This window comes from Cricetulus griseus, chromosome 8 (assembly GCF_003668045.3).
Source record: "Cricetulus griseus strain 17A/GY chromosome 8, alternate assembly CriGri-PICRH-1.0, whole genome shotgun sequence".
Lineage (NCBI taxonomy): Eukaryota > Metazoa > Chordata > Mammalia > Rodentia > Cricetidae > Cricetulus > Cricetulus griseus.
Genome location: NC_048601.1, coordinates 6,554,664 through 6,579,768, shown reverse-complemented (window position 1 = coordinate 6,579,768; position 25,105 = coordinate 6,554,664). Strand labels below are relative to the sequence as shown.

Genomic DNA, 25,105 nt, shown 5'->3' with positions numbered 1-25,105 from the left:
CAACCTTTAGTGGCTGAGAAAGCATGGGAAGGCAGGGAGTCTGAGCAGAGCTCCAGCGGGAACTGCAGCAGGTCTTCGTTATCTGTAGAGGCTTGAGAGGAAAACACACACCAGCAGTTACTCAGAAGCCATCTACTGTTCCAGTTTTAAACCTAAGAACCTCCCACACAGCTGTTACACACAAATGTGAACTTTACTTCCTAGACTTGAAAATTTACCTCTCTGTAGTGACTTTTCAACATGGGCTTTTGTGGTCTGTAAGGCCTGGTTTTTATCAAAAGTTATTGCAACTGCTGTGACTGTAACCTAGAATTATAGAGACAATCATATTTAGCAAAACAATCACTAATAAAATCAAATTTCTTACAATTTGTTACAGCACCATGGGACAACTGTATCAACTGACTAGTGTGCCCTTCCTGATTAAGACTCTCAACCGGAAGGAATTCTACATAAACTCAGATGTGTAATGTGTAGAGCTAAACCTAGACATTTCCCAAAGAGTCTCCTCTGAAAGACAGGAACTGTTAAAACCACGAACAATGAGCCCCATTCTGTTTGCTGTGTCCTCAGTGGGTGGACACACGTGAATACCCTGCAGATAACCAGCAGTAAGAAAACTTAAACACACAGCCTGACTCGAATGCTAGCATACAACTTCAGACAGCCTGAGTTAAAACATTGTGCCAAGTTACTTAATTTATGGTAACATTAAACTAAAGCAGATCAGGAGGGCGAGAAGCCTCTTCTATGATCAATGGCGCCTTCAAAGTTACCTGGATTAACTCGTCTTCGGGCAGAGACACTGTAAAGTTCACATGGCACAGGCAGCAGGGGGTCATTGATCGGAGTTTGAAATACAAGCTCTGCATGAAAGAGAGGACTGGTGACTGAACTCTTCACTTCAAGGTAATGAATTCATGGAGTTAATTCTGTGCAGGGACATTACATCTCAAAAGATGAAGACCGAGAAAGGAAAGGGAAACTGGCCCCTTCTCTGTGAGAGTACAGTGATAGTGACTGGCTGACAGTAAAGGTTGAGTCCTTACAGCACGTGATCATGCAAACACAGAGGACACAGAGTAACAGGCAGGACTACCTTGGAAGGAAGGGGACTGAGGGGAGCACAGTCACAGCATATACCGTAATGAACTAACACAACTTTATGAAACCCGCCACTCTATGCCAGGAACACGCAGCAATAAAGGTTTAATGTTTGTCAACAACTCAGGTTCTTAAAATCATTCTCCAGATGGACTAGACTTTTATGAAAGTTAAGCTACTAAATTAAATACCTTCTTTCATAACACTGTCTTTTAGGAGAGTGAGGACAAGCTAGTGCCGCATGGTGGTGGCGGCACAGGAGAGACTGACAGGTCACATCCAGGCATGCGAGGCACTAGGGACAAAGGAGACTGGCCCAGTTAACCTGGGTTCTGAGTGGCAGGCTCCTACCTTGAGCAAGTTCTCACACAGGCCATTGAAGTTCTTATTGAGAGCTTGGTTAGTCAGGTTGAGGCTGCTCAGTCTGACCACTCTTACCGATGTGAACATCTAGAGGCAGGAGACAGAGCAACATATCTTGGCATTATTTTCCTAACAGTCTAATAATTGGTGAAAGTGGCAAATAATGAATAACTAATGAAATTAAAAAGGACTGTGTTTGCAATTGCTACCAGGGATCAAAAAAAAGGAGGTATTAAAGTGAAGGTATTCATTCCTTATAATGTGTATGGTATTTGTTTCAAATTAATAAAAACTTTTACCTGTATTTCCGATGTCCAATTATTTATGCCAGGCATAATTTCTGTATTACAACTATAAAAACCTGCCAAAACATATTATAATGAAATTGTGATATTTGACTGATTATGGTTTTAGAAATGACAGTTCTCAACAATAAAATCTAAATATAAAGCTTGCATTACTTTTGACTACATACTGAGTTCAATGCCAGCCTGAGATACATTAGACCCATTTCTAAAACAATAAATGATTGAATCACTAAGTAACTAAACAGAACACCAACCCTCTCACAAACAGGAATCAGAACACTGATGCACGCAGGCTTTATCTCAGTGCCAGCTTGCTGCATACCTGAAGGAGGGGGAACATCAGTAAGGAGGGAGTGCACGTCTTCCATGGCATCAGTGTCGTCGATCTAGAAACACAAAGATAAAACTACCATGCAACCCTTGAACATGGAAGCTCTCCTGATCGCTTAAAGTTACTTCCATTGTCTGAAAAGCAGATTTAAGAACTAAGAAAATGCAAGTCATTTCCCCTGCCAATGCATTTAACATGGGGGCTTGAGATATGGCTCAGAGTGCTTGTTGCTCTTCCCAGGACCCAGACTGAGACACACTCACAGCAGCCCGAAATGGCAGCCTCAGAGTCTGTGACTTCTTTGAGCCACACTGCTCCTCCACTGCCTCTCTTTTCTCCATCTCACACCGCAGAACAATGAAGAACACACTACCACCTCTGCACATGAAAACTCATCTCAGGGCCAGAGGGGTAGCTCAGCAGTTAGGAGCACATACTGCTCATGGAGAAGATAGAGCTTCCATGCTGGGTGATTCATAACAAACCCTGTAACTCCTGATCTGGGAACTAGATCTCTCTGTCCTCGGGGCACCTGCAAAAACTCATGAAGGTGTACACAGATATACATGAATAAAAACAAATGAATAAAGCTTAAACACAACAAAGACCCTCTCTTACTTTAATTGCTCCCTCTCTCATGGGTGACACCCTAGGACAGCCCAAGGCACTGTTTGGGATTCCCGTCTCTAATCTCACCCCAACACAACTCCACGCCCGCCTTTCAGACTCACGGGGTAAAAGCACCACACTCCACTCGCTCATGTTTTCTCACAACACATGTATGTCATTCATTTCCTTCCCTTCTATAGTAAAAAGCTCTCCTGTCTCTCCGAAAGCTACTCTCAGGAAGGGCAAGGGACGCTGATCTCAAAACAGTGAACTGCTGAGCACCGGTCTATGGCCAGCCAGTCTCTGGGAAAGGAGTTTAAATGCTCTAAGTGTCTTGATAAGGACTGTCAAGAGTATCTCCTGCACTCAACAAGAACACACAGTACTCAGTATTCAAACAGATTATTAATACTGCATATAGCAATACTTACCAAATATGATCATAAACAGTAATAATTGTGTTGTAAAAGACAGTACATTTTCTGATTTAAAGTCATTCAAGTTAACACAAAATACCCCTCAATGTTTACTATTATAGGTGAGTGAACTTTCCCCAGAATGCTGGGAATGAAACCCTTCAGATTCCAGTGTTCCAGACTCTGACAGCTACAGATTTAAAGGGTTGAACATTCCTACTCCTAAACTCAAAAGACTAAAATGCTCAAAAATTCACAATTTTTAACATTAACATGAACTTTCTAATTTTCTTCTTTTCGGGGGGCAGGGGATGGGGAACAGGGTCCCATGTAGTCCTAGCTGGCCTTAAACTCACTATCCAGTCTGGAGTGCCAGGATTACAGACTGAAGCCCCACGTCCAGTTTCCACAGTGCTGGGGACCATGCACATGGCCTCAGGGATGCCAGGGAAGCATCTACCAAATGAGCTACATACCCAGCCCCCAAATTTGGAATTTCTTGGCAATTCAGATTTAAATTATTGAAGATGGTTGCTCACCTTGCCTTTTACTATTATTTCAACCCAGGTGGCTTCAGAGCTACGTACCTTACGGCATCAGTTACCCAGGGCTAGCTTCATGCCTGTGATCTCTACACTCTCCCTGGTACTTATAGGACTTACGGTGCAAGGTTAGAATTCAATTATAAAGTGTTCGTCCTCTCAGACTTTTAGAACATTATTCTAACAACATCTCACCTCTAAAACAAACGCGTCCTTTTTCCCGTGTGAAAGGTCTAACTCTGTAACTTCATCAGAACTTTCTGATTGCGATCTTAAAAGTCTTGAGCGCTGTCTAGGTTCTGGGATGGGTGATCCTATAATCTCTTCAGATACCTCCTGAAAGACATGCAATTATGTTTGGTTTTAAAAGCCTTATATTAATAGGCAGTTTTCCAAAGAGGAGAAAAAAAAAACACAGGATACATTCAGCACTCTCTATGTTTAAGTTTAACCTTTTGGATTATAGAAGACTCAGATATTTCCTTTCATCTACAAAAGCTGGTTAACTGTCAAGGACACAGCAAGGTCAAGCTGACATCTAGTGTGCAGACAGGGAACTGCAGTGAGTGCTCCAGGCTATCAGTGTTTCTACATACTCCATGGATTATCCATGAAGAGTTTAAAGTACAGGGGATACATAAAGATTTAACAATTTGCCAGGAAAGAGTCTTTCTTAACCAGCAGCAATCTTTCGAAGCTCTCCCACAGTTAAATGTGCAGAACAAGAAACGTACGTGTGTATGTGACGAGATAACACATACATACATAAACACATGTGCAAGCTATATGATTTATCATGCTAAGTCATTTCCAATGGCAACAGAACTGATCTTCCACAATCAGTGTATGACGTCATCCTGTATGGATGTGTGTGTTTTAAACAGCCAATAACCTGGGCCGCAGTGTGTGAACACAAAAGGCAGAGCCTGCTGCTGCTGTACCAGAAGTCTTCTTTACAGAAATGAGGGTTATAATAGAGGTTTTCCAAAACAGTGTTAAATGTTCACTGCTGTTGTATGCCTAAGAAAAAGGAAAACCAGTGCCATTCAAAGCCGCTTGTGGAGTCCAGTTGCATCACACACGTTCATGCCATACACAGAACCTGCCCTGCACACACCTGAAAGGATGCACACTGTCTATAAAGAACAAGAAACGAGAAAAGGATGCAATTCTCAGCTAAAGACTAAATGAGCAGCCTATGGGAGGCAGCGAGCGGTTCTGGTGGTGGTATGTTTTTGCTTCTCAATAAATACAATACTTCCTTTTGTGATTGTGTTTTGAATTCTGTGACTGCCTCTGTTTCCATTACATGGTAACACTTGGGTATTTGAGATATTCAAGTTTCATAAGTTAGGTTTTACCACTAGAAGTATTATTTCAAAAGTTTCTCCTATTTGATACCATATATTATCTTAATAAAAATTGAACATTAAGATATTTTCAGTTTATTGGAGAAAATTAATCCAATGAAAACAGTGAGCTGGGGCTATCTTCCTAAGAGAAGGAACACTGATCCTCACTGCTATTTTAATATTAAGTGGCTGGATATATGTTCTGGTGGTCAAGGGCACACAGTTCTCTTGCAGAGGACCCCATTACCTATGTCAGGGAGCTAATAACCACCTGTAACTCCAGCTCCAGGAAATCCAACACCCTCATGCACATACGGCTGCCCCCATATACACATAATTAAAATCAAATCTAGAGTTTAATATCAACATATTGAAAGGTAGCTATAGACAGACTGCTATACAAAGTTTAAAACAGAAAAGTGTAACGTGAACAGTGGCCTGGTATTCACCCCTGGGAACCAACCTTGTCAAACAATTTCTAAAAATAAAGACAATTAATATACTTAGTGTCTGAAGTAAGGAAAGACATACTGGAATAAAATCCATGCCTGTTGAAATTTTTTAAATTACAACAGATTTTCTTCTTCCTCAAAAACCTAAGTTGTGTGAAAGGAAAAGCAACTCAGTGTTTACTAGGTAAAGTAACTTAGTTTGTATTCTTATTAAGTATCTGTCTTCTAGGGGTGCTCACAACCATCCCTCAGGATTCACATGGTACTGGTTCCAAGACCCCATGGATATTAAAGTCTCTGGGTGCCTATGCAGGCTTCAAAAATGGCATAGAATCTGCACATAACTTACACATAGTTCGCTGTGCGTATGCTTGAGTTATTCTGTAGGAGATCAGATCTAGGGCCTACGTCACTCTAGGCCTGTGTTCTCCCCTGAGCTAGATGGCCAGGCTAGACTGCATGAGTTGAAGCTGTGGAGACAATTGCTACACTGGGTTGTTTCTGGACTAATGACAAGTCACGGAGCATGAACCTGCTCGGTAATTTTAAGTATTTTCTGTCTGATTGGCTGAATGCAGATGAGAGTGATGATGCATACATCATGGTAGCGGGAGACAGACATGTAAATGGATTTCAGCAACACTTGGCAAGCAGTGTGGCTCAGAGCACATGAAGGAATGTCTCTTCTAAGGGCGATCAGCACGGAGTAACACAGACAGTAAACACTTAAAGAGCAGCTGACAACACTGGAACCAACAAAGAGAAACTACACAGAGCTCCAGTGTAGCTTCATTGAACCCAAAAGGCATAAACACTGTAAATGCCTGTTCAAAGACCAAAATACTACTATAAAAGGAAAACAATCAATACAAACATTTATTTAGCAAAGGCTATGAGAGCTTTGTAAAACACTGTTTTTCAGATATTAGTATAGTAACACATCAGCATTTCATTGTTTTTAAGTTTCAAGTTATTGTGCAACAGAAACACAAGGCAAGTGACACAGATAATAAAGAAAAAATAGAACTAATTTTAATGGAAATTTTTCTTATTCATTATTACATATAACTAAAATAAAAACACTGGTGAGACATTTTACACCATTTTTATACTGTTTTCAAAATGTATTTTATAATTAAAGCAAATCCCAATTCAAGCTAGTGGGTACCAAGGACCCGGGGGCTCCCACACTGAGCTTCCCAGTTCCCATCAGATCCCTGAGCCCTCAGTCAGCTTCACCACTTTGCTCCAAGAACATGGCAAGAGCTAAGGTGAAGGCAGAATTCTGAGGCAGTATTTGAAAGGATCAGCCCAAACTAGAACTATGTATGAAAGTATTAAAACCCCTCTTTAGAAGTAGTTATCATCTGAAACTCATAAAGAGATAGTTTAATTGTCACTGCAGCCTGTTTCTTTTAATTCAGACTATGGCTGAAGGCACCTGCAGTGTGCAAACAGCTCAACTATGGCAAGGACAGTGAGCAACCTGGGAGAAGGAGCAGTCACGACGCATCCCCGCTACTGCACTGCACTCTCATCATTAAGTGATCTTTTGCACTAAAAAGGATCCTTTCTCTCTCAGAAAAGGGTCTCACTGCAGCCCAGGCTGGCCTCGAACACACAGCAATTGTTCTGCCTCAGCTTCCCAAGTACTGGGATTACAGACGTTAGTCAATATGCCAGCCAAAAAAGGTGCATTATAACCATTTAATAAATATTTACAGACAGGCTATTATTGTAAGGAGACCTTTCTACATCAAGAAATAGAGCTGTAATGGAGTTTTACTCTACAGGTCACAGCAGGCAGGAGAAAAAAGTTTAAAACCTTTGGGTGTTAAGCCGGGTGTTGGTGGCACACGCCTTTAATCCCAGCACTCGGAAGGCAGAGGCAGGTGGATCTCTGTGAGTTCCAGGCCAGCCTGGTCTCCAGAGCGAGTTCCAGGATAGCCTCCAAAGTTATACGGAGAAACCCTGTCTCAAAAAACAAAAACAAAAACAAAAACAAAAAAACCTTTGGGTGTGCACACAAGTCAGGCTTGTGAACATAGGCACGCATACATGTAGAGGCACACACTCATGGTATCACAGGAAACAGTAAGTGACAAAAAGCAAAACTTGAAAGGACAGCTGCACTTTCTGTACTCAATGCCAGAGGAGTCACATCCCAAGGAAAGACAGCAGGGGAGGGGATGGCAAACTTTTGTGTCCAGTGAAAGATACCCGCCATACGCTACATCTGACCGGGGCTGGCACATCCACCACGTGGCGCCACTCACTTACTTACCGGAGGGTTGATTTCATACAGTTCTTTGTTTTTGGCAATTGTGTCGTTTATTTTCTTCTGCATGTGAGAGATGTGCTGCTCATAGGAGCCATCACTGGGGGTCTTCCCAGCGATCTGGATGCCTCCCGGCATTGGTAAAGCTGCTAAGTAGACCCCTGTGGCAGACTTGTGAAAGTTACAGGGACATAATCAGACGACCATCAAATGACAATGGCTTTAATTTCCCTATCTAGGGTCCCGCCCCCCCAGCTCAGGGGAGAGGTGAGCCTGGGCCCCTGTCTCAGGCCCAACTTCTGCTTGTCCACTTTGGGATCTCCTGGCCTGTGGACTATAGCAGGTCTACTCCCCCCAGCAGACAGAGCAATCCAGAGTCTGCTGACATCACTGTGCTAGTCCCTCCCCCACCCACCAGGAGAGGGACTGTCTCAGACTCGCCTACACCCACCATGAGACCCATCAGAGTGTTGGACCTGCTTGCACCCACCAGAAGAGACCCTTGGACCCGTACCCACCACGAGAGGAAGAGACCCCACCTACACCCACTGGAAGAAAGGATGGGAAGACGACAATATAAAAGCACATTCACAACAGAAAAACCAATATGATGCCACCAGAGTCTAGGGACTCTACACCAGCAAGACCTGAACATCCCAACACAGATGAAGACGAAGAGAACAACCTTAAAAACAACTTCATGAAGATGATAGAGACCCTAAAAGAGGAAATGAGAAAATACTTTAAAGAAATGGAAGAAAAAACAAAAAATTCATGAAATGGAGGAAAAGACAAACCAAAAATTGCAAGAAACAATTCAAACAGTGCATGGTTTGAAAGCAGAAATAGAGACAAAAAAAAAAAAAGAAAAAAAAAAAAAAAAAAAAAAAAAAAAAAAAAAAACCCAGAGTCTGAGGAAATGCTGGAATTAGAGAACTACAGATGCAAGCATAACCAACAGAATACAAGAGATGGCAGACAGAATCTCAGGCGTTGAAGATACACTAGGAGAAATAGATTCATCGACCAAAGAAAATCTTAAGTCCCACAAATCCCTAACACAAAATACCCAGGAAATATGGGACACCATGAAAAGGCCAAACCTAAGAATAATAGGTATAGAAGAAGGTGAAAAAACCCAACTCAAAGGTGCAGAAAATATATTCAACAATATCATAGTAGAAAACTTTCCCAACCTAAAGAAAGACATGCCAATGAAAGAACAAGAGGCCTACAGAACACCAAATAGAGTGGACCACAAAAAAGTCCTCTCGCCACATAATAATCAAAACACCAAACATACAGAATAAACAAAGACTATTAAGAGCAGCAAAGGAAAAAGGCCAAGTAAAATATAAAGGCAAACCTATCAGAATTACACCTGACTTCTCCATGGAAACTCTGAAAGTCAGAAGGACCTGGATTGATATTCTACAAACACTAAGATACTACTATACCCAGCAAAGCTTTCAATCACCATAGATGGAGAAAACAAGATATTCCACGACAAAACCAGATTTAAACAATACATATCCACTAATCCAGCCCTACAGAAAGTTCTGGAAGGAAAACTCCAACCCAAGAAAGTTAACTACAACCAAAAAACATAGGAAATAGATAATCCCACTTTAGCAACAGCAAAAAGAAAAATAGGGTAGAAATCCACACACAATTCCACCACCACCACCAAATCCAAAACAAACAAGAATGAACAATCAGTCATTAATATCCTTCAATATTAATGGTCTTAACCGCCTATAAAAAGACACAGGATAACAGAATGGATACAAAGACAGAATCCATCATGCTGCATACAAGAAACACACCTCCACTTCAAAGACAGACAGTACCTCAGAGTAAAGGGTTGGGAAAAGATCTTCCAATCAAATGGACCCAAGTAACAAGCTGGTGTAGCTATCCTAATATCTAACAAATTATATTTCAAACTAAAATCAATCAAAAGAGATGAAAAAGGTCATTTCATATTCATCACAGGAAAAATCCATCAGGATGAAATCTCAATTGTGAACATCTATACACCAAATACAAAGGCACCCACGTTCATAAAAGAAACATTTCTAAAACTCAAATCACACATAAAACTTCACACATTTATAATAGGAGACTTCAACACCCTACTCACACCACTAGACAGGACCACCAGACAGAAACTTAACAAAGAAACCAAAGAACTAACAGAAGTTATGACCCAATTGGGTTTAACAGACATCTATAGAACATTCCATACAAACACAAAAAAATATACCTTCTTCTCAGCGCCACATGGAACCTTCTCTAAAATCGATCACATACTCAGCAACATAGCAAACCTCAACAGATACAAAAAAATTGGAATAACCCCTGTATCTTATCAGACCACCATGGTTTAAAGTTAGAATTCAACAACAACACAAATTGCAGAAACCCTACAAACCCATGGAAATTGAACAAAGAGCAATCGCAACACTCCTGGGTCAAGGAAGAAACAAAGAAATTAAAGACTTCCTAGAATTCAATGAAAATGAAGACACAACATCCCCAAACTTGTGGGACACTTTGAAAGCAATGCTAGGAGGAAAGTTCATAGCACAAAATGCCCACAATGAAAAAAATGAAGAACAGTCACACTAGAGAATTAACAGCACAACTGAAAGCTCTAGAACAAAAAGAAGCGAACTCACGGGGAAGGGGTGGGGGGAGGTAGACGCCAGGAAATGATCAAATTGAGGGTGATAAAGTAGAAACAAAGAAAATAATCCAAACAATCATTGTAACAAAGAGTTGGTTTTTTGAGAAAATCAACAAGATAGACAAACCTTTACCCAAACTAACCAAAAGGCAGAGAGAGAACATGCAAATTAACAAAATCAGAAATGAAAAGGGGGACATAACAATGCAAACTGAGGAAGAGAATCTTCAGGTCATACTTTGAAAACCTGTACTCTACAAAATTGGAAAATTTAAAGGAAAGGTAATGGACAATTTTCTGGACAGATATCACTTACAAAAATTGAATCAAGAACAGATAAGCAACTTAAACAGACCCTAATGAAATAGAAGCAGTCATCAAAAGTCTCCCAACCAAAAAAAGCACAGGGCCAGATGGTTTCAGTGCAGAATTCTACCAGAAATTCAAAGAAGAGCTAATACCAATTCTCCTCAAATTGTTCCACACAATAAAGCAGAAGGTTCATTGCCAAACTTTTTTTACGAGGCTACAATTACCTTGGTACACAAAGACACAACTAAGAAAGAAAACTACAGACCAATATCCCTCATGAACACTGATACAAAAATACTCAATAAAATACTGATAAATGGAATCCAAGAACACATCAGAGAAATCATCCACCATGATCAAGTAGGCTTCATCCCAGAGATGCAGGGATGGTTCAACATACGAAAATCCATCAATGTAATCCACCATATAAACAGACTGAGGGAAAAAAACCACATGATCATCTCACTAGATGCTGAAAAAGCCTTTGACAAAATCCAACACCCCTTCATGTCTTGGAGAAATCAGGGATAACAGGAACATACCTGAACATAATAAAAGCAAAACACAGCAAACCAACAGCCAACATCAAACTAAATGGAGAGAAACTCAACTTGATTCCTCTAAAATCAGGAACAAGATAAGGCTGTCCACTCTCTCCATACCTCTTCAATATTGTACTCGAAGTTCTAGCTAGAGCAATAAGACAATAAAAGGAGATCAAGGGGATACAAATCTGAAAGGAAGAAGTAAAACTCTCACTGTTCGAAGATGATATGATAGTCTACTTTAGTGACCGAAAAAACTCTACCAGGGAACTCCTACAGCTGATCAACACCTTCAGCAATGTGGCAGGATACAAGATCAACTCAAAAAAAAAAAAAAAAAATCAGTAGCCCTACTAGATACAGAAGATAAATGCACTGAGAAAGAAGTCACAGAAACATCACCCTTTACAACAGCAACTAACAACATAAAATATCTTGGGGTAATGCTAACCAAACAAGTTAAAGACCTATATAGCTGAGTCTTTAAAGAAAGAAATTAAAGCATATACCAGAAAATGGAAGGTTCTACCATGCTTTTGGATAGGCAGGATCAACATAGTAATAACAGCAATCTTGCCAAAAGTAATCTATAGATTCAATGCAATCCCCATCAAAATCCCAATACAATTCTTCACAGACCTTGAAAGAACAATCCTCAACTTTATATGGAGAAACAAAAGACCCAGGATAGCCAAAATAACCCTGTACAATAGAGGAACTTCTAGAGTCATCACAATCCCTGACTTCAAGCTCTATTACAGAGCTATAGTCCTGAAAACAGATTGGTATTGGCACAAAAATAGACAGGTAGACGAATGGAATTGAATTGAAAATCCTGATATTAACCCACACGCTTATGAACACCTTATTTTCGACAAAGAAACTAAAATTATACAATGGAAAAAAAGAAAGCATCTTCAACAAATGGTGCTGGCATAACTGGATGCTGGCATGCGGAAGATTGCAGATAGATCCATGTCTATCGCCATGCACAAGACCAAATGCATCAAAGACCTCAACATAAATCCAGCCACATTGAACCTCCTAGAAGAGAAAGTGGGAAGTATCCTTGAACAAATTGGTACAGGAGACTGCTTCCTGAACATAATGCCAATAGCACAGACACTGAGATGGACAATTAATAAATGGGACCTCCTGAAACTGAGAAGCTTCTGTAAGGCAAAGGACACAGTCAGCAAGACAAAAACGGCAGCCCACAGACTGGGAAAAGATATTCACCAACCCCACCTCTGACAGAGGGCTGATCTCCAAAATATACAAAGAACACAAGAAACTAGTCCCCCAAACACCAAAAAAAACCAATTAAAAAGTGGGGTGCAGAACTAAATAGACAATTCTCAATAGAGGAATCTAAAATGGCTGAAAGACACATAAGAAAGTGTTCGACATCCTTAGACATCATGGAAATGCAAATCAAAACAACTCTGAGATACCATCTCACTTCTGTCAGAATGGCTAAAATCAAAAACACCAATGACAGTTTATGCTGGAGAGGATGTGGAGAAAGGGGAACACTCCTCCACTGCTGGTGGGAATGCCAACTTAGACAGCCACTTTGGAAATCAGTATGGTCTTGCTGTGTGGCCCAAGCAGGCTTTGATCTCCTGATCGGCCTTTGATGCCTCTGTCCTGGGACTGGGAGATGCACCACCACATCTGGCTGCGCTATTTCCGGGATTGTGAGAATGGACCACCACAACTGCCTATAAGATTTCTTCCGTAATCCTCTGAATCCTCCCCAACAGACTCTAAAGCTCCGGGGTGACAAAAGACACACAAATGCTTCTCAACTCACCGCTAAGCCCATCAACATGTTCTCACCCACTGTGACCTGAATTCTCAGTCCAAACAAAGCGTTCATTCCTTTGAGTTTGAGCTTGTTCATCAGTTGAGTGTGGACTTCATACTCCATGAACGGCAGGAGATTGCTGATAGCTGTGGCGTTGGCTTCTGCCTGGGCTTTCTTTTTTAAGCGACATAACCTACAAAGGCGAATAATTCTGTCAGTGCACAGTATTCCTGGTACCATCCTCAGAAATGCCCAGATGGGGATCTGGTTTGGTGGAAGACTTAAGAAGAGTCAGCAGACTGAAGGTCACTCACACATTAAGATAAAGACTCTGTGACACTGGGAAGTCAAACGAGTCTCAAGGAGAAAAGGACCAAGTGCCTCACCACTACTGAAGTCTCAGGGTGAAGGCAGAAACACCCAAGGGAGCAGGGAGTCTGGCAGCTGTTGGTGACCTAGACAATTCCAGCTCTTTGCTGCGTGTGTGTGTCACTGCAGCAGGTCCCACTCTAATACTAAACAGCCGAGTGCTGCATGAGAGAAAAACTATGCCACACAGTTCTAAAAAACCCAAATATAGCAGCGGTCTCTAAAGCAGTCGCTGCTTAGCCACATTCCACACGGGTAGACAAGTTAATGCATATATGTACCAGAAACAAAACACTTGTACAACAGAATTGAAATATTAAAAATACTCTTGAGTACTAAAGAGTTTTTTTTTTTTTTTCCTATCAGCTGTATAGGGGATAAAAACAAAGTTCAAATAGAATTGCCTATTCAGTGCAGGGTCAAACATATAAGAAACAACAGGTATTGTACAACAGGGTTACGACTCTGTACCTCAGAGTTTTTCAGGGACACGAGATACATTTTTTACAAACATACCTTGCCTGAATAAGACAACCTTTTCCAATGACCACTGCATCAGTGGGCAGGTCTATGGTTGTAAAGAGAACGTCAGGGACTTTTTGTTTCCTGCAGTTGTAACAATACGTGAGGTGAGCTGGAAACGGCATGTTCAGTTCATCATATGGTATGTGGCAGAATCCGCAGCCCACAGGCAAGTTCTCTTCAATCCTGTGCAAATATATTTAATAAGGTACTCTACTCAAGATCTGATACCTAGTCATTCTCAAAAATGGAAAAATAGCAAACAAGTGTCATACAGCATTTCTAAAATACCTGTGACATTTAAACAGTATATATTACGTACATAGTATCTGTGTATAAACCCATACAACTTATACCAGAGCAGTGAAATGCCGCTGTGACTGACAAAGTGCTGCTCCAGTCACCTACACAAGATCTGCACAGAACAGGGACCACAGACATCCCATCGTGCATGAGGGAAGAGAGCCTACAGCCTCACTCCTGCTCGAGAGGCTACCAACACTGACACACTGACAGCCAATGGCTACTGAGGGAGGGAGAAGAATTTTCTTCAGTGGAATGGTCAGTTACGTTGTCCATGCTCTGGTAAGTAACTTCCCACCCATGTTCCTAGAAGCCACCCTGATTGAATTCAGCAGGTCACCAACAAGAAGCATGACAGCAAAGGGCCCTGTTAGGGAGAAGGCGTGCTTCAGTGGGAGTCAGAGGGCGATGAGAGATGGCAATGCAGGACAAAAGTGACCAAAATACACTACATACATACATGAAATCACCAAAGAATAAAAAATAAGAAATTACAGGACATTTTTAACAACAAAAAAGTATTTGAAAAGTAAAAACAAATGTTAGAAAAAGGTATACACTAAGATTCCTTGTTTCTAGTAACTCTTTTAACATTCCTGAAAAACTAAAAGATCTACTTCATCTGAATACATATTATAAATAAGAAAACAAGGAGCACCACGACCACCCTGTTCACAGCAAGTGGTTCAGAAATCAGGTAACTCCACACCAGCCATTTAACCTGTCCCAGCCGCTTCTATCTATAAAACTGCAGTGGCTACTTAGAAATGTTTATGGGGTTTTCTTGGAAAATCGAAAAAGCTACAGCTAGATACACCTACCCTGCAAAGGTAATGTCTGCCTGACAGATGCAAATGCAAGTCCGTTCAGTCTGACCCCGCCCGCCCGGGATTCCACACAAGCCTGCTAAGCCACAAACTGACCTCCTGTTTGAGTTCTCATTTATCCAAACTCAGCGGGGTGACTTAAGTGGAACCATTTGTAATTAAGCACTCTGCACATATTTGAGCATCTACAGCAAAATCACCAGGCACAAAAATCAGAGCAGTACACTTTATAAAAACATTTGAAACACACAAAAAAAGCCTAGAAATTTCTCTGAATACTGAGATTAAGGGAATCATTTTTCTTTCTACTCTCTGGTATTCTCCAAATTATGTCTAGTGTACACTAATAATTCCATGGTGTGAATGGGATCTGGCTAGAGTAGTCAGCAGGTGAAGGCGATTGCCTCCAAGTCTGTCCACCTGAGTTTGATCCCTGGAACCCACATGGTGGAAGGAAAGAGCTCACACCTAACAGGTTGTCCTGACTGCCACCCACCAGTCAGGGCATGTGTGCAACCACAATCACACACACACACACACACACACACACACACACACACACACACACACACACGATGCTTTAAAATATCTTATTAGGCTGGGCGTTGGTGGCACACGCCTTTAATCCCAACACTCGGGAGGCAGAGATAGGCGGATCTCTGTGAGTTTGAGGCCAGCCTGGTCTCCAGAGCGAGTGCCAGGATATGCTCCAAAGCTACACAGAGAAACCCTGTCTCGAAAAACAAAAAAAAATAAAAATAAAAAAATTATATATATATATATGTATATATATATATACATATATATATTATATATATCTTATTGCTATACCCATCTAAACCATAAAACAAATACCCAGGACATTTTGGAAAACATTAAATTAGTTTTCTGAGACACTGGGAATGTAGCTCAGAGGCAAAGCATTTGCCCAACATAACAAAATCCTACATTCAACTAACAGTGACCTTCTACCTTACTCAAGAATGCAATCAGATGCGGACATCCCTCAGGCATAGCCTACCCAGTCTACCCAGGCTGACTGTAGCCTACCCAGCAAGCACATGCCCTGGTTCACTCCTCAGCCCAGACAAATCAGTCAATAGTACAGTCCAATTCTTCAACAATGTCCCCTACATGGAAGGCTCTAGAATATATGTTGGCCAATATCCATTGAAAAGAAGCTAACTAAGCTCCTCTTCACCAATGCTAGCATTATCATTCTACATTATATCCTTTTGCAAAGTTATAATTAATTGGAACATAGAGGACTTTTATACTTTCTTCCTTAATTTGTACAACTGGTTTTTTTATCACAGTAGATGCCAATATTAAGCTAATAATTCTAAAATATTTAAGTATATTTATTTACATACACATTGGACAGTTTCATCTGTTGATGAAAACATGTTTTACATTTATGTATGCTAATAGTTTAAAGATTAAAGAAACCAACAATTACTAAGTTAAAAGTAAGCTAATCTTACCTAACACTTTTATTTTCCATTTCACATGTATTAAAGTCATTTTCATGAAGTTTTTAAAAGCAGTTTAGTGCAATATAGCAAGTGCTTTGATTGTTTTATGAAAGAGGAATTTATGAAAATAAATTTTGTTTGTGGGGATGAGACAAAAAGAGAAAAGTGAAGTAAAAGAAGTTAAAAGGGTATACTTGATAGTCTTCTGCTGTTAGTCCTCCATGGGACTTCATAAAGACACAAAGATGAGATGTAAGACAAAATGTTGAGATAGTCTTACACTGTGTGAAAATGTATTGTTGTGATTGGTGTAATAAAAAGCTGGACGGCCAATAGCCACAAAAAGGTTAGGTGGGAATTCCAGGGGCAGGGAGGTCTCTGGGAAGAAGAAGGGAAGAGACACCAGGAGACATGGAGAGGAAACAGGAGGTGCAAGACAGAAGAGAGGTAGCACCACGTGACAGAACACAGAGGAATATAAATGGGCTAATTTAAGCTATAAGAGCTAGCTGGAACAAGCCCAAGCTATAGGCCGAGCTTTCAAAATCAATAAGAAGTCTCGTGTAGTTATCTGCGGTCTAGCTACAAGGGTAGAATCCTGCATATCTGTTACCAAGTGCCTGGTACTGGCTGTGACACTACCCAACTATCAGCCAATTACACAGAAAAACCTCCTGAGCTCTAAGATTTTAAAAAGTCAATCTCTCCCTTCTCTGTTTAAGAAAGCAAGCCATGACAACCTCTGTTCCAAAGAGCCCTCCACAGTGCCTTCTTGCAGAAACCGAGGGTTCAGTACAGCTGCCGTGCCAGAGGCTGATAAAATACAGACTTCTTCACTAGAAAAGAGAGAAGAAGAAAATAAAACAACCACAGGTTAATATTACCAATAATAAACTTCCAGAAAACACTAAATATCAAGAGTGGCAAACTGAGTTCAAGTCAGACAGTCCCATGTTAGATAGTCTCCAAAGACTACACCCCTAAAGCTAGGGCAGAAAAAAGCAAAGTGCATATCAAATGCAGAGGGCAAAAACTGCTGCAAATCATAAATTGAAAAAGATAAAATTGATAGTAATAGTTTCCTAAGGGATTAAATAGTCAAAACTATAAGTCCAGCAACAAGTTACTAAACTGTATTACTCTAAATGTCTATAAAGCTTTATTAGAATTATTCTAAAAGTATAGCTATGAAAGTTATTTATAGTGCAATAGTCTAATCTGAATTAGAATCATAAAAGTATCTAAAACAGTACCCAAAATATACTAAATGAAACAAAGCGTATCATTCACATATATGTGTGTATATACATATACATACGTAAATACATATGTGTGACAGAAAACTTATTTTAAAAGGAATTCTCATAAATTCTTCATTACAAATTGCCTATCTAGAAAGCAAAAATAATTAGGCAATAATAGATGTAACTGCTGAGCAGTGCGGCCCACAGCGAATGAGACAAGTAGCAGATTTGGAACAAGAAGGGAGATGAGCAATGAGTGTACAGAAGCTAGAGAGCAAGACAAACATCAGCCACATGATGATGTCTGAGCACAGGGCGGCAGATGGGCTGTGAGCGCCTGAGGAACAAGCAGAGTTGGGCACAGCAGTGTGCTTAAAAGAATTCCATCACTAAGAATAGGAAGAAAAATTAGCAAAGATGAGATTGAAATGCAAAGGTGTATAGAGAGAAGAAGCTTCTGGCACATGAATCCAGACCCTGAAGTAAACTCAATAGACTAGAGGTCGGTCCTTCACCATGACCCTCTTCAGCAGCACTGAATCTTGCCTCCAGTGCTTCTCACGTGCGCAGCGCTCCCCAGAGCCCACACATGCCTCCCACGGGCTCACGCGCTCCCCAGAGCCCACACATGCCTCCCACGTGTGCACGCGCCCCCCAGAGCCCACACATGCCTCCCACGGGCGCACGCGCCCCCCAGAGCCCACACATGCCTGCCCCATGGGGGCACACGCTCCCCAGAGCCCACACATGCCTCCCACGGGGGCACCCGCTCCCCAGAGCCCACACATGCCTCCCCCACGGGGGCACGCGCCCCCCAGAGCCCACACATGCCTCCCCCACGGGGGCACGCGCCCCCCCAAAGCCCACACATGCCTCCCATGGGGGCACGTGCTCACCAGAGCCCACACATGCCTCCCCCACGGGGGCACGCGCTCCCCAGAGCCCACACATGCCTCCCACGGGGGCACGCGCCCCCCAGAGTCCACACATGCCTCCCCCACGGGGGCACGCGCCCCCCAGAGCCCACACATGCCTCCCCCACGGGGGCACGCGCCCCCCAGAGCCCACACATGCCTCCCCCACGTGTGCACGCGCTCCCCAGAGCCCACACATGCCTCCCACGTGGGCACGCGCTCCCCAGAGCCCACACATGCCTCCCACGGGGGCACGCGCCCCCCAGAGCCCACACATGCCTCCCACGGGGGCACCCGCTCCCCAGAGCCCACACATGCCTCCCCCACGTGTGCACGCGCTCCCCAGAGCCCACACATGCCTCCCACGTGTGCACGCGCTCCCCAGAGCCCACACATGCCTCCCACGGGGGCACGCGCTCCCCAGAGCCCACACATGCCTCCCACGGGGGCACGCGCCCCCCAGAGCCCACACATGCCTCCCACGGGGGCACCCGCTCCCCAGAGCCCACACATGCCTCCCCCACGTGTGCACGCGCTCCCCAGAGCCCACACATGCCTCCCACGTGTGCACGCGCTCCCCAGAGCCCACACGTGCCTCCCCCACGGGGGCACGCGCCCCCCAGAGCCCACACGTGCCTCCCCCACGGGGGCACGCGCCCCCCAGAGCCCACACGTGCCTCCCACGGGGGCACGCGCTCCCCAGAGCCCACACATGCCTCCCACACCTCTGCATGTGCCACTCATGCTCACTCTCCATGACTGAGTTCAAGCCGCAGGGCATCACTGACACTTTCAAATGACGATGCACTCATCCCATTGCCACCAACATTGCTGCCCTTTTTCAGACTTCTGGTCCTCTGGGATCCTGAAGCATCCTGGGATATCTCAACAGTAAAACTTACCATAGATGTCATACTTCTCGAACAGAATGGAAATTTCATGGCAAAAATCATGTCTCAAACACCAAATCCTTTAGACATAAAAGCATGTGGCACTAAACAAGGCAGGACCTCCTACCAGGGAGCAATGGGAAGCAGTTACTCTAAGTCAGTAGTTAACAAAAGCGGAAAAGCTATACAGGGGCTGGAGAGAGGCTTCGTAGCTAAGAGCACTTGTTGCTCTTTCAGGAGACCCAGCGCCCAAAGGGTTTCTCACAAGTACACACAACTCCAGTTTCAGCACATCCAACAGGCACACACATATACATGCATGCAGGCAGGCAAAACATTCCTACACATAAAACAAAAGAAATAAATCTTAAAAAAGAGAAAAAAATCTATTCTATGGTAATAGAAAGATTCGAAGGTATAATACGTGGCCTCAAACAGTAGAGAATGCAAAATAATAAATAACATGGGTCAGTAATGTCCATATTTACTGCAAGGTAATGACTTTTCTCTGACACTAATGATCAACACATGAGCAGAGACTCTGGTAGCAAGAATTATGCAAAACAGAGCAGAGAAGTAAGACAGCACAGGGTCAAATGTTCCTTAATTACCACAATTACCAGCTTTTTAGAAGGGCATAAAGATGGGGTTCAAGGATGATAAAATAACCAAAAAAAAAAAAACATACAAATATGTGTGTGCCTAAGGTAACAGTCAAAACTGGGTATAAAGGAGCAAGTGGTAAAAACATTAGGTTCTCATCTGAGAGTAAAATTTCGCAATTTCAAAGTTTTCACATCATTTCAAAGGAGCCAACAAGTCCAAAACACACTTAAAAGTCAAGTGGCAACAGAGGAGTTAATAACAAGAAAGCCTGATTCTAGCTGTGAGGAGGGAGACAGCTTCAAGTGACGAGGGCAGAAGGACAACTGGAGGCAGGCAGGAAACCGTCATCTGAGAGCATGGCTCTGGGCACAGGGGAGATGGGCAGGTGAAAGACAGGAGGAAAAGAACCCAAAATACCAAAGCCCCTCCCTAACTTAGCAGTTAGGTAGGATTGCTTTGCTAGCAAGAAAAAGTTCCATTCCAGCTTATAAACGAAAGCACAGTGGCTCTGCTTTTTTTAATAGAAGGTAGCTCTTGGCTGGCCTGGAATTCACTGTGTTGCCCAGGCTAGCCTCAAACTCACTGAGATACCTCTGCCTCCCAAGGGCTGGGATTAAGGCTGTCTGAAGACTGACTAGAGACAGTTGGCCATCCATTTACAAAACACTTAGAGCCCCCGCCCCACCAAAGGCCCACTGAAAGGAGTCAGCAACTCAAGAGCTACAGGCCAGGACTACTTAGTTATCATACACTCATTTGACCAGAGCACAGTTTGTACTCCCATCATTTTAAGAGCTAAGCTGAGCCTCTCAAGTTTACAGAGATCAAGTGGGCCTCCAGGAGGCACCCTGAACCTGATCTGACACACTCAGGGCCCAGCTGGCACCCCACTGTCTCCTCTTCTCAGATGGGATGTGCGTCTCATCTCTCCCAGCTCACAAGACAAGCCAATCACAGGGTCAGGAAATCCAAGCAGCTATTTACCAGATGCTGGTTGACTCGCTGTAGCCCACTACAGCATGGCAGCCTAAGGCTTTAGCATGTGACTTTATCTCTTGTCTGATTTCTGCCCACCATGCATCTCGAGTTTCTGGTTCATCTGAAAAATAAAGTAAAGTCAGTCGACCGCTCACCAGCACATTACAGATTCACAGAAATGTCTGCAGTAAGCCTGACTGGGACATGAAGTACTGACCCTCACTTTACTCTTCCTGTTCTCTTCAAATGCTGACTTCACACAAGACTCAAGACTGAGCTCTGGAACTTGACTGTTAGGACAGGCCACTCTGCTCCACAGCTTTACCACTTCAAGGGACACTTGCAGGGCAGGCATGCACTTTGGTATAATAGCATATATTTTCATAGCAATAACTTAAATGGAGGTCTCAATTTTCCAGATCCCAATCTGGTTGGTTTGATCGATTTGGGGGACAGGATCTCATATAGTTCAGGCAGGAGTGGAACTCACTAGGTAGCTGAGGATAACCTTGACCTGATCCTTCTGCCTCCACCATCTAAACGCTAGGCTCACAGGCATGTGCCATCACACCCAGCTCAGATTCGACACTGAGAGGACACACGGTGTCTCATCTCACTGAGTGAATACCTTATATGTCCTATCCATAAATTTGACTTAAATTCTGATTTCATATTCTGTCACCTACTTTTATAATCTACTACATTCTGAGTTCTTCCCAAGGTAAAGATTTGCTAATATTTAAAAATGGGATAAAAAAAACTTTATTTGCCATTCTTTTTTAAAGATGTAAGTTCTAGGGCAGAACAACAGGGTATAAAAGGACACGCTAATCTAAAAAGAAAAATGGGAGGGGTTAGAAAAAGAAAGAGTGCATTTAAAAGGTTAACACAAATAATTTGGTTAATAAGGAAAATTTTTAAACACAGAATTACAAACTCCACACATGGCCTATAACTTCAAAAGTAGATTATGGGCATGGTGACCTGTGCCTGAAGTCCTGGCTACTTGGGAAGCTGAGCCCATGAGTTTAAACCTAGCCTGGTCAACAAACTAAGGTTCCTGTCTCTCTCTAGCATAACAAAGACGGCTTTGGGCCTATAGGATAAGCTAAGTGGTACGGGCAGTGTGGAGAGGCCCTGGGTTCATTGCCGTCACAGGGAGTGCTAACATCCCTTGTAATGGGGTCCTGTGGTCGGAGAAGTGGACATATGGATGGAGGGGCTGCCGCATGCTTCTTAACCACCTGCATCTTGAGAGTGAGCAACCATTGCAAGGGAAACTCACTCTCCATGGCAAAGGTGTTAGAATGTTATAACCAAAAGCGGACTGGAACAACGAGGGTACCCTGACTTTTCTCTTTTCCTGTCACCACCTGTTTGGGAGGACTGAAAGCTTAACTCTAGAGTACAACACTAAGTTCTTACTGTCCTGGTTTTACACAAAACATGCTACTAGTGCAGAAAATCAAGCAAACACCACTTTATTTTTACACAGCAGTTCTATCAGATTCTCAGCAGAGTCTCTGAAGATAAAGGACGTGGAAGTCTACTCACTAGTGAAGAGTGAAGGCAGAAGGAAGGAAAGGCTAAGAAGCATGTCAGAACTCACATCCCTGTGATGGGCATCTCCTCTGCAAGGAGGGACGGCAAGGGGACGGAGGAGGAGGAGGCGGGGGAGGTGAATGCCAGCCGCTCTGGAATTAAGTCTGGGGTTTGAGACAGAGCTACCCTAAAACTTCCCTTCAGAGGAAAAGAAAGCAGCGCAGACTTGAGGAGACTGGGGAAGATGACAGTACAAGATAAAGGGAAGGAGGGAGACAAGAGGGAAGGCTGCACCCATGCTATGCACTGGGCATGCATAAACACTCGGGTGGCGGCTGGCACCCATAGCCCATTACAGACTTGCTCCCACATCCTGGCTGAAATGTATACACTAAGAACATAAAATACTTCAGAGTCCAAAGTCACTCTGCTAGCACGATACGCATGCCTTTTTGGATTTGTCTTTGCTTGAGGTACTTGCCCAAGCAGCCTCAAACTCACTATGCAGATCAAGCTTCTGGAACTTGCTGCAATCCTCCTGTCTCAGCCTCTCCAGTACTAGGATTACAAGCGTGAGCTACCACTACTGGCTGGACATGTATGCTTGTATGTCAATTTAAACATCCATGGAACCTCATCCTTTCCCAAAAGGAAATTATAGCAGAGGACAAACTATTACCTATGTAGTGTTCTCATCTATCAAATTATTTATAGTTCTAAGAAAATAAGTATCACAAATAGAAATAACTGTCTAGAAAATAATTGTTTTGCTAAAACACTATATTAAATAAGTCAAACTTTTCTCAAACTCTAACGGAATTTGCTATTTTTTTACTTACTCTAGAAGTTTAGAATATTTTCTAAGGCAATCACTGTATGCCATGTTAAAAACAGTTTCTCAAAGTAGACTCACCTTATCTGTTACAAGTAACACATGGTAGATTCCCTGTTTTTAAAAAAGGGGTTTAAAGGCAGCAATCTACATCACCATTTTAAAAATAATGAAAGAATGGAGGGAGCTAGTTATTTTAAGCTTGAAATGCATTTATTTAGAAATGCCCAGCACAGTCAAATGCAGAAGTATTAACAGTTCCCTTGACGCATGTGTAAGCACGAAGAATACAGTTACTCCACACCAGACTTACCTTGGTATAACATAAAACAACAACACAGAGTTAAACCAAAGCCATGGAAGAAACAGTGGCTGATCTTAAAGAGAGCGAGAGCGAGCGGGAGCGCGGGCTGACTGAGAGCAAGTGCAGCATTCATCCCCCTCAGGCAAGCTGACAAGCAGGCTTCGTTTTGACACAGCCACACAGTGCATGAGATGCCAGCACTGTACTGAGCAAAGTATTGACGGCTGTAAAAAGCTAGTTATATGACATGGGCACCAAAGAAGCAAATGGCATGTGTCCACACTCTGGAAAATGTTAAACTGGGTTTGGGCTAAAGCAAAAGCTAAGGAACAAAGGGTTTGCAAAGCAGATTTGGCAAACAGGAGCCAGGAACGGTGATGTTTTGGCGCATGCTGGGGTCAGGTGACAGCATGGACTGAAAACTATGGCAGCTCACTGAAATGGTCACAGAAAGGAATGGCCCTAGACTCTAGGTGAGAGCAAGCAAGCGCACAGGAGGAGCACTTCGTCACGAGTCGCTCTGGCCACCATGGCCACTGTACTGTAAGCAAGGGCAAGGGATCTAAGTTATTTGGCTACAGAAAAATTCAGACTTAATCAGTTTTTTTAGTATTAAGAAAGAGTCTATTAATCTTTAAAGCCTACACTACAATCATGGCAAAGATGAGCCACGGACTCAAGAGTACTTATAATTAGTATGATCTTATTATCAATAAAAAATCAGCTATATCACATTATTTAATCTCTATAATGAACTTTTAAGGTTTAATAACTGCTAACTAAATTTTAATAGGAAACACACTATTGGACCTATTTATTTTATTCACTGTACCAAAGCATAAATGTGACATTCTATCATAATTTTATAACAAGCAAAACAGAGCCTGGCTTTAAAATGTCTGGCAATTATCCATGTAGTACATGGGTGCTATTAGTCATTTTAGGAAAATACAGCTGAGATGTGAACTCATTTAACAAGCATTCCAAAGGTAATAAGAAAATTATTTCCACATTAAATACCATAGTCTTAGAATTTATACAATTATTTCTAATTTTAAAATTTTAGGAAAAATTAAATTTTAATTATTATACAAATTATATTTCAAACTAATTTTAAGCTTTTTTCCTATGGGTCAAACTTTTTAATAGGTTATACAAATCTTTTAACGTCTCCTCTTAGCATTGGTC

At 42.4% G+C, this 25,105-nt stretch overlaps 1 protein-coding gene across 1 annotated transcript in view; it reads right to left on the bottom strand.

The window, feature by feature from the left end:
• The window catches only part of C2cd5 (C2 calcium dependent domain containing 5), a 92,782-nt gene that overhangs the window by 17,239 nt on the left and 50,438 nt on the right, over positions 1-25,105 (bottom strand). The window contains 12 exon segments of the mRNA XM_027430157.2: positions 5-91; positions 219-306; positions 777-866; positions 1,456-1,554; positions 1,767-1,828; positions 2,098-2,161; positions 3,869-4,009; positions 7,762-7,926; positions 13,118-13,304; positions 13,997-14,188; positions 17,348-17,443; positions 21,246-21,360. Of these exon segments, the coding sequence (XP_027285958.1) occupies positions 5-91; positions 219-306; positions 777-866; positions 1,456-1,554; positions 1,767-1,828; positions 2,098-2,161; positions 3,869-4,009; positions 7,762-7,926; positions 13,118-13,304; positions 13,997-14,188; positions 17,348-17,443; positions 21,246-21,360 (1,386 nt within the window).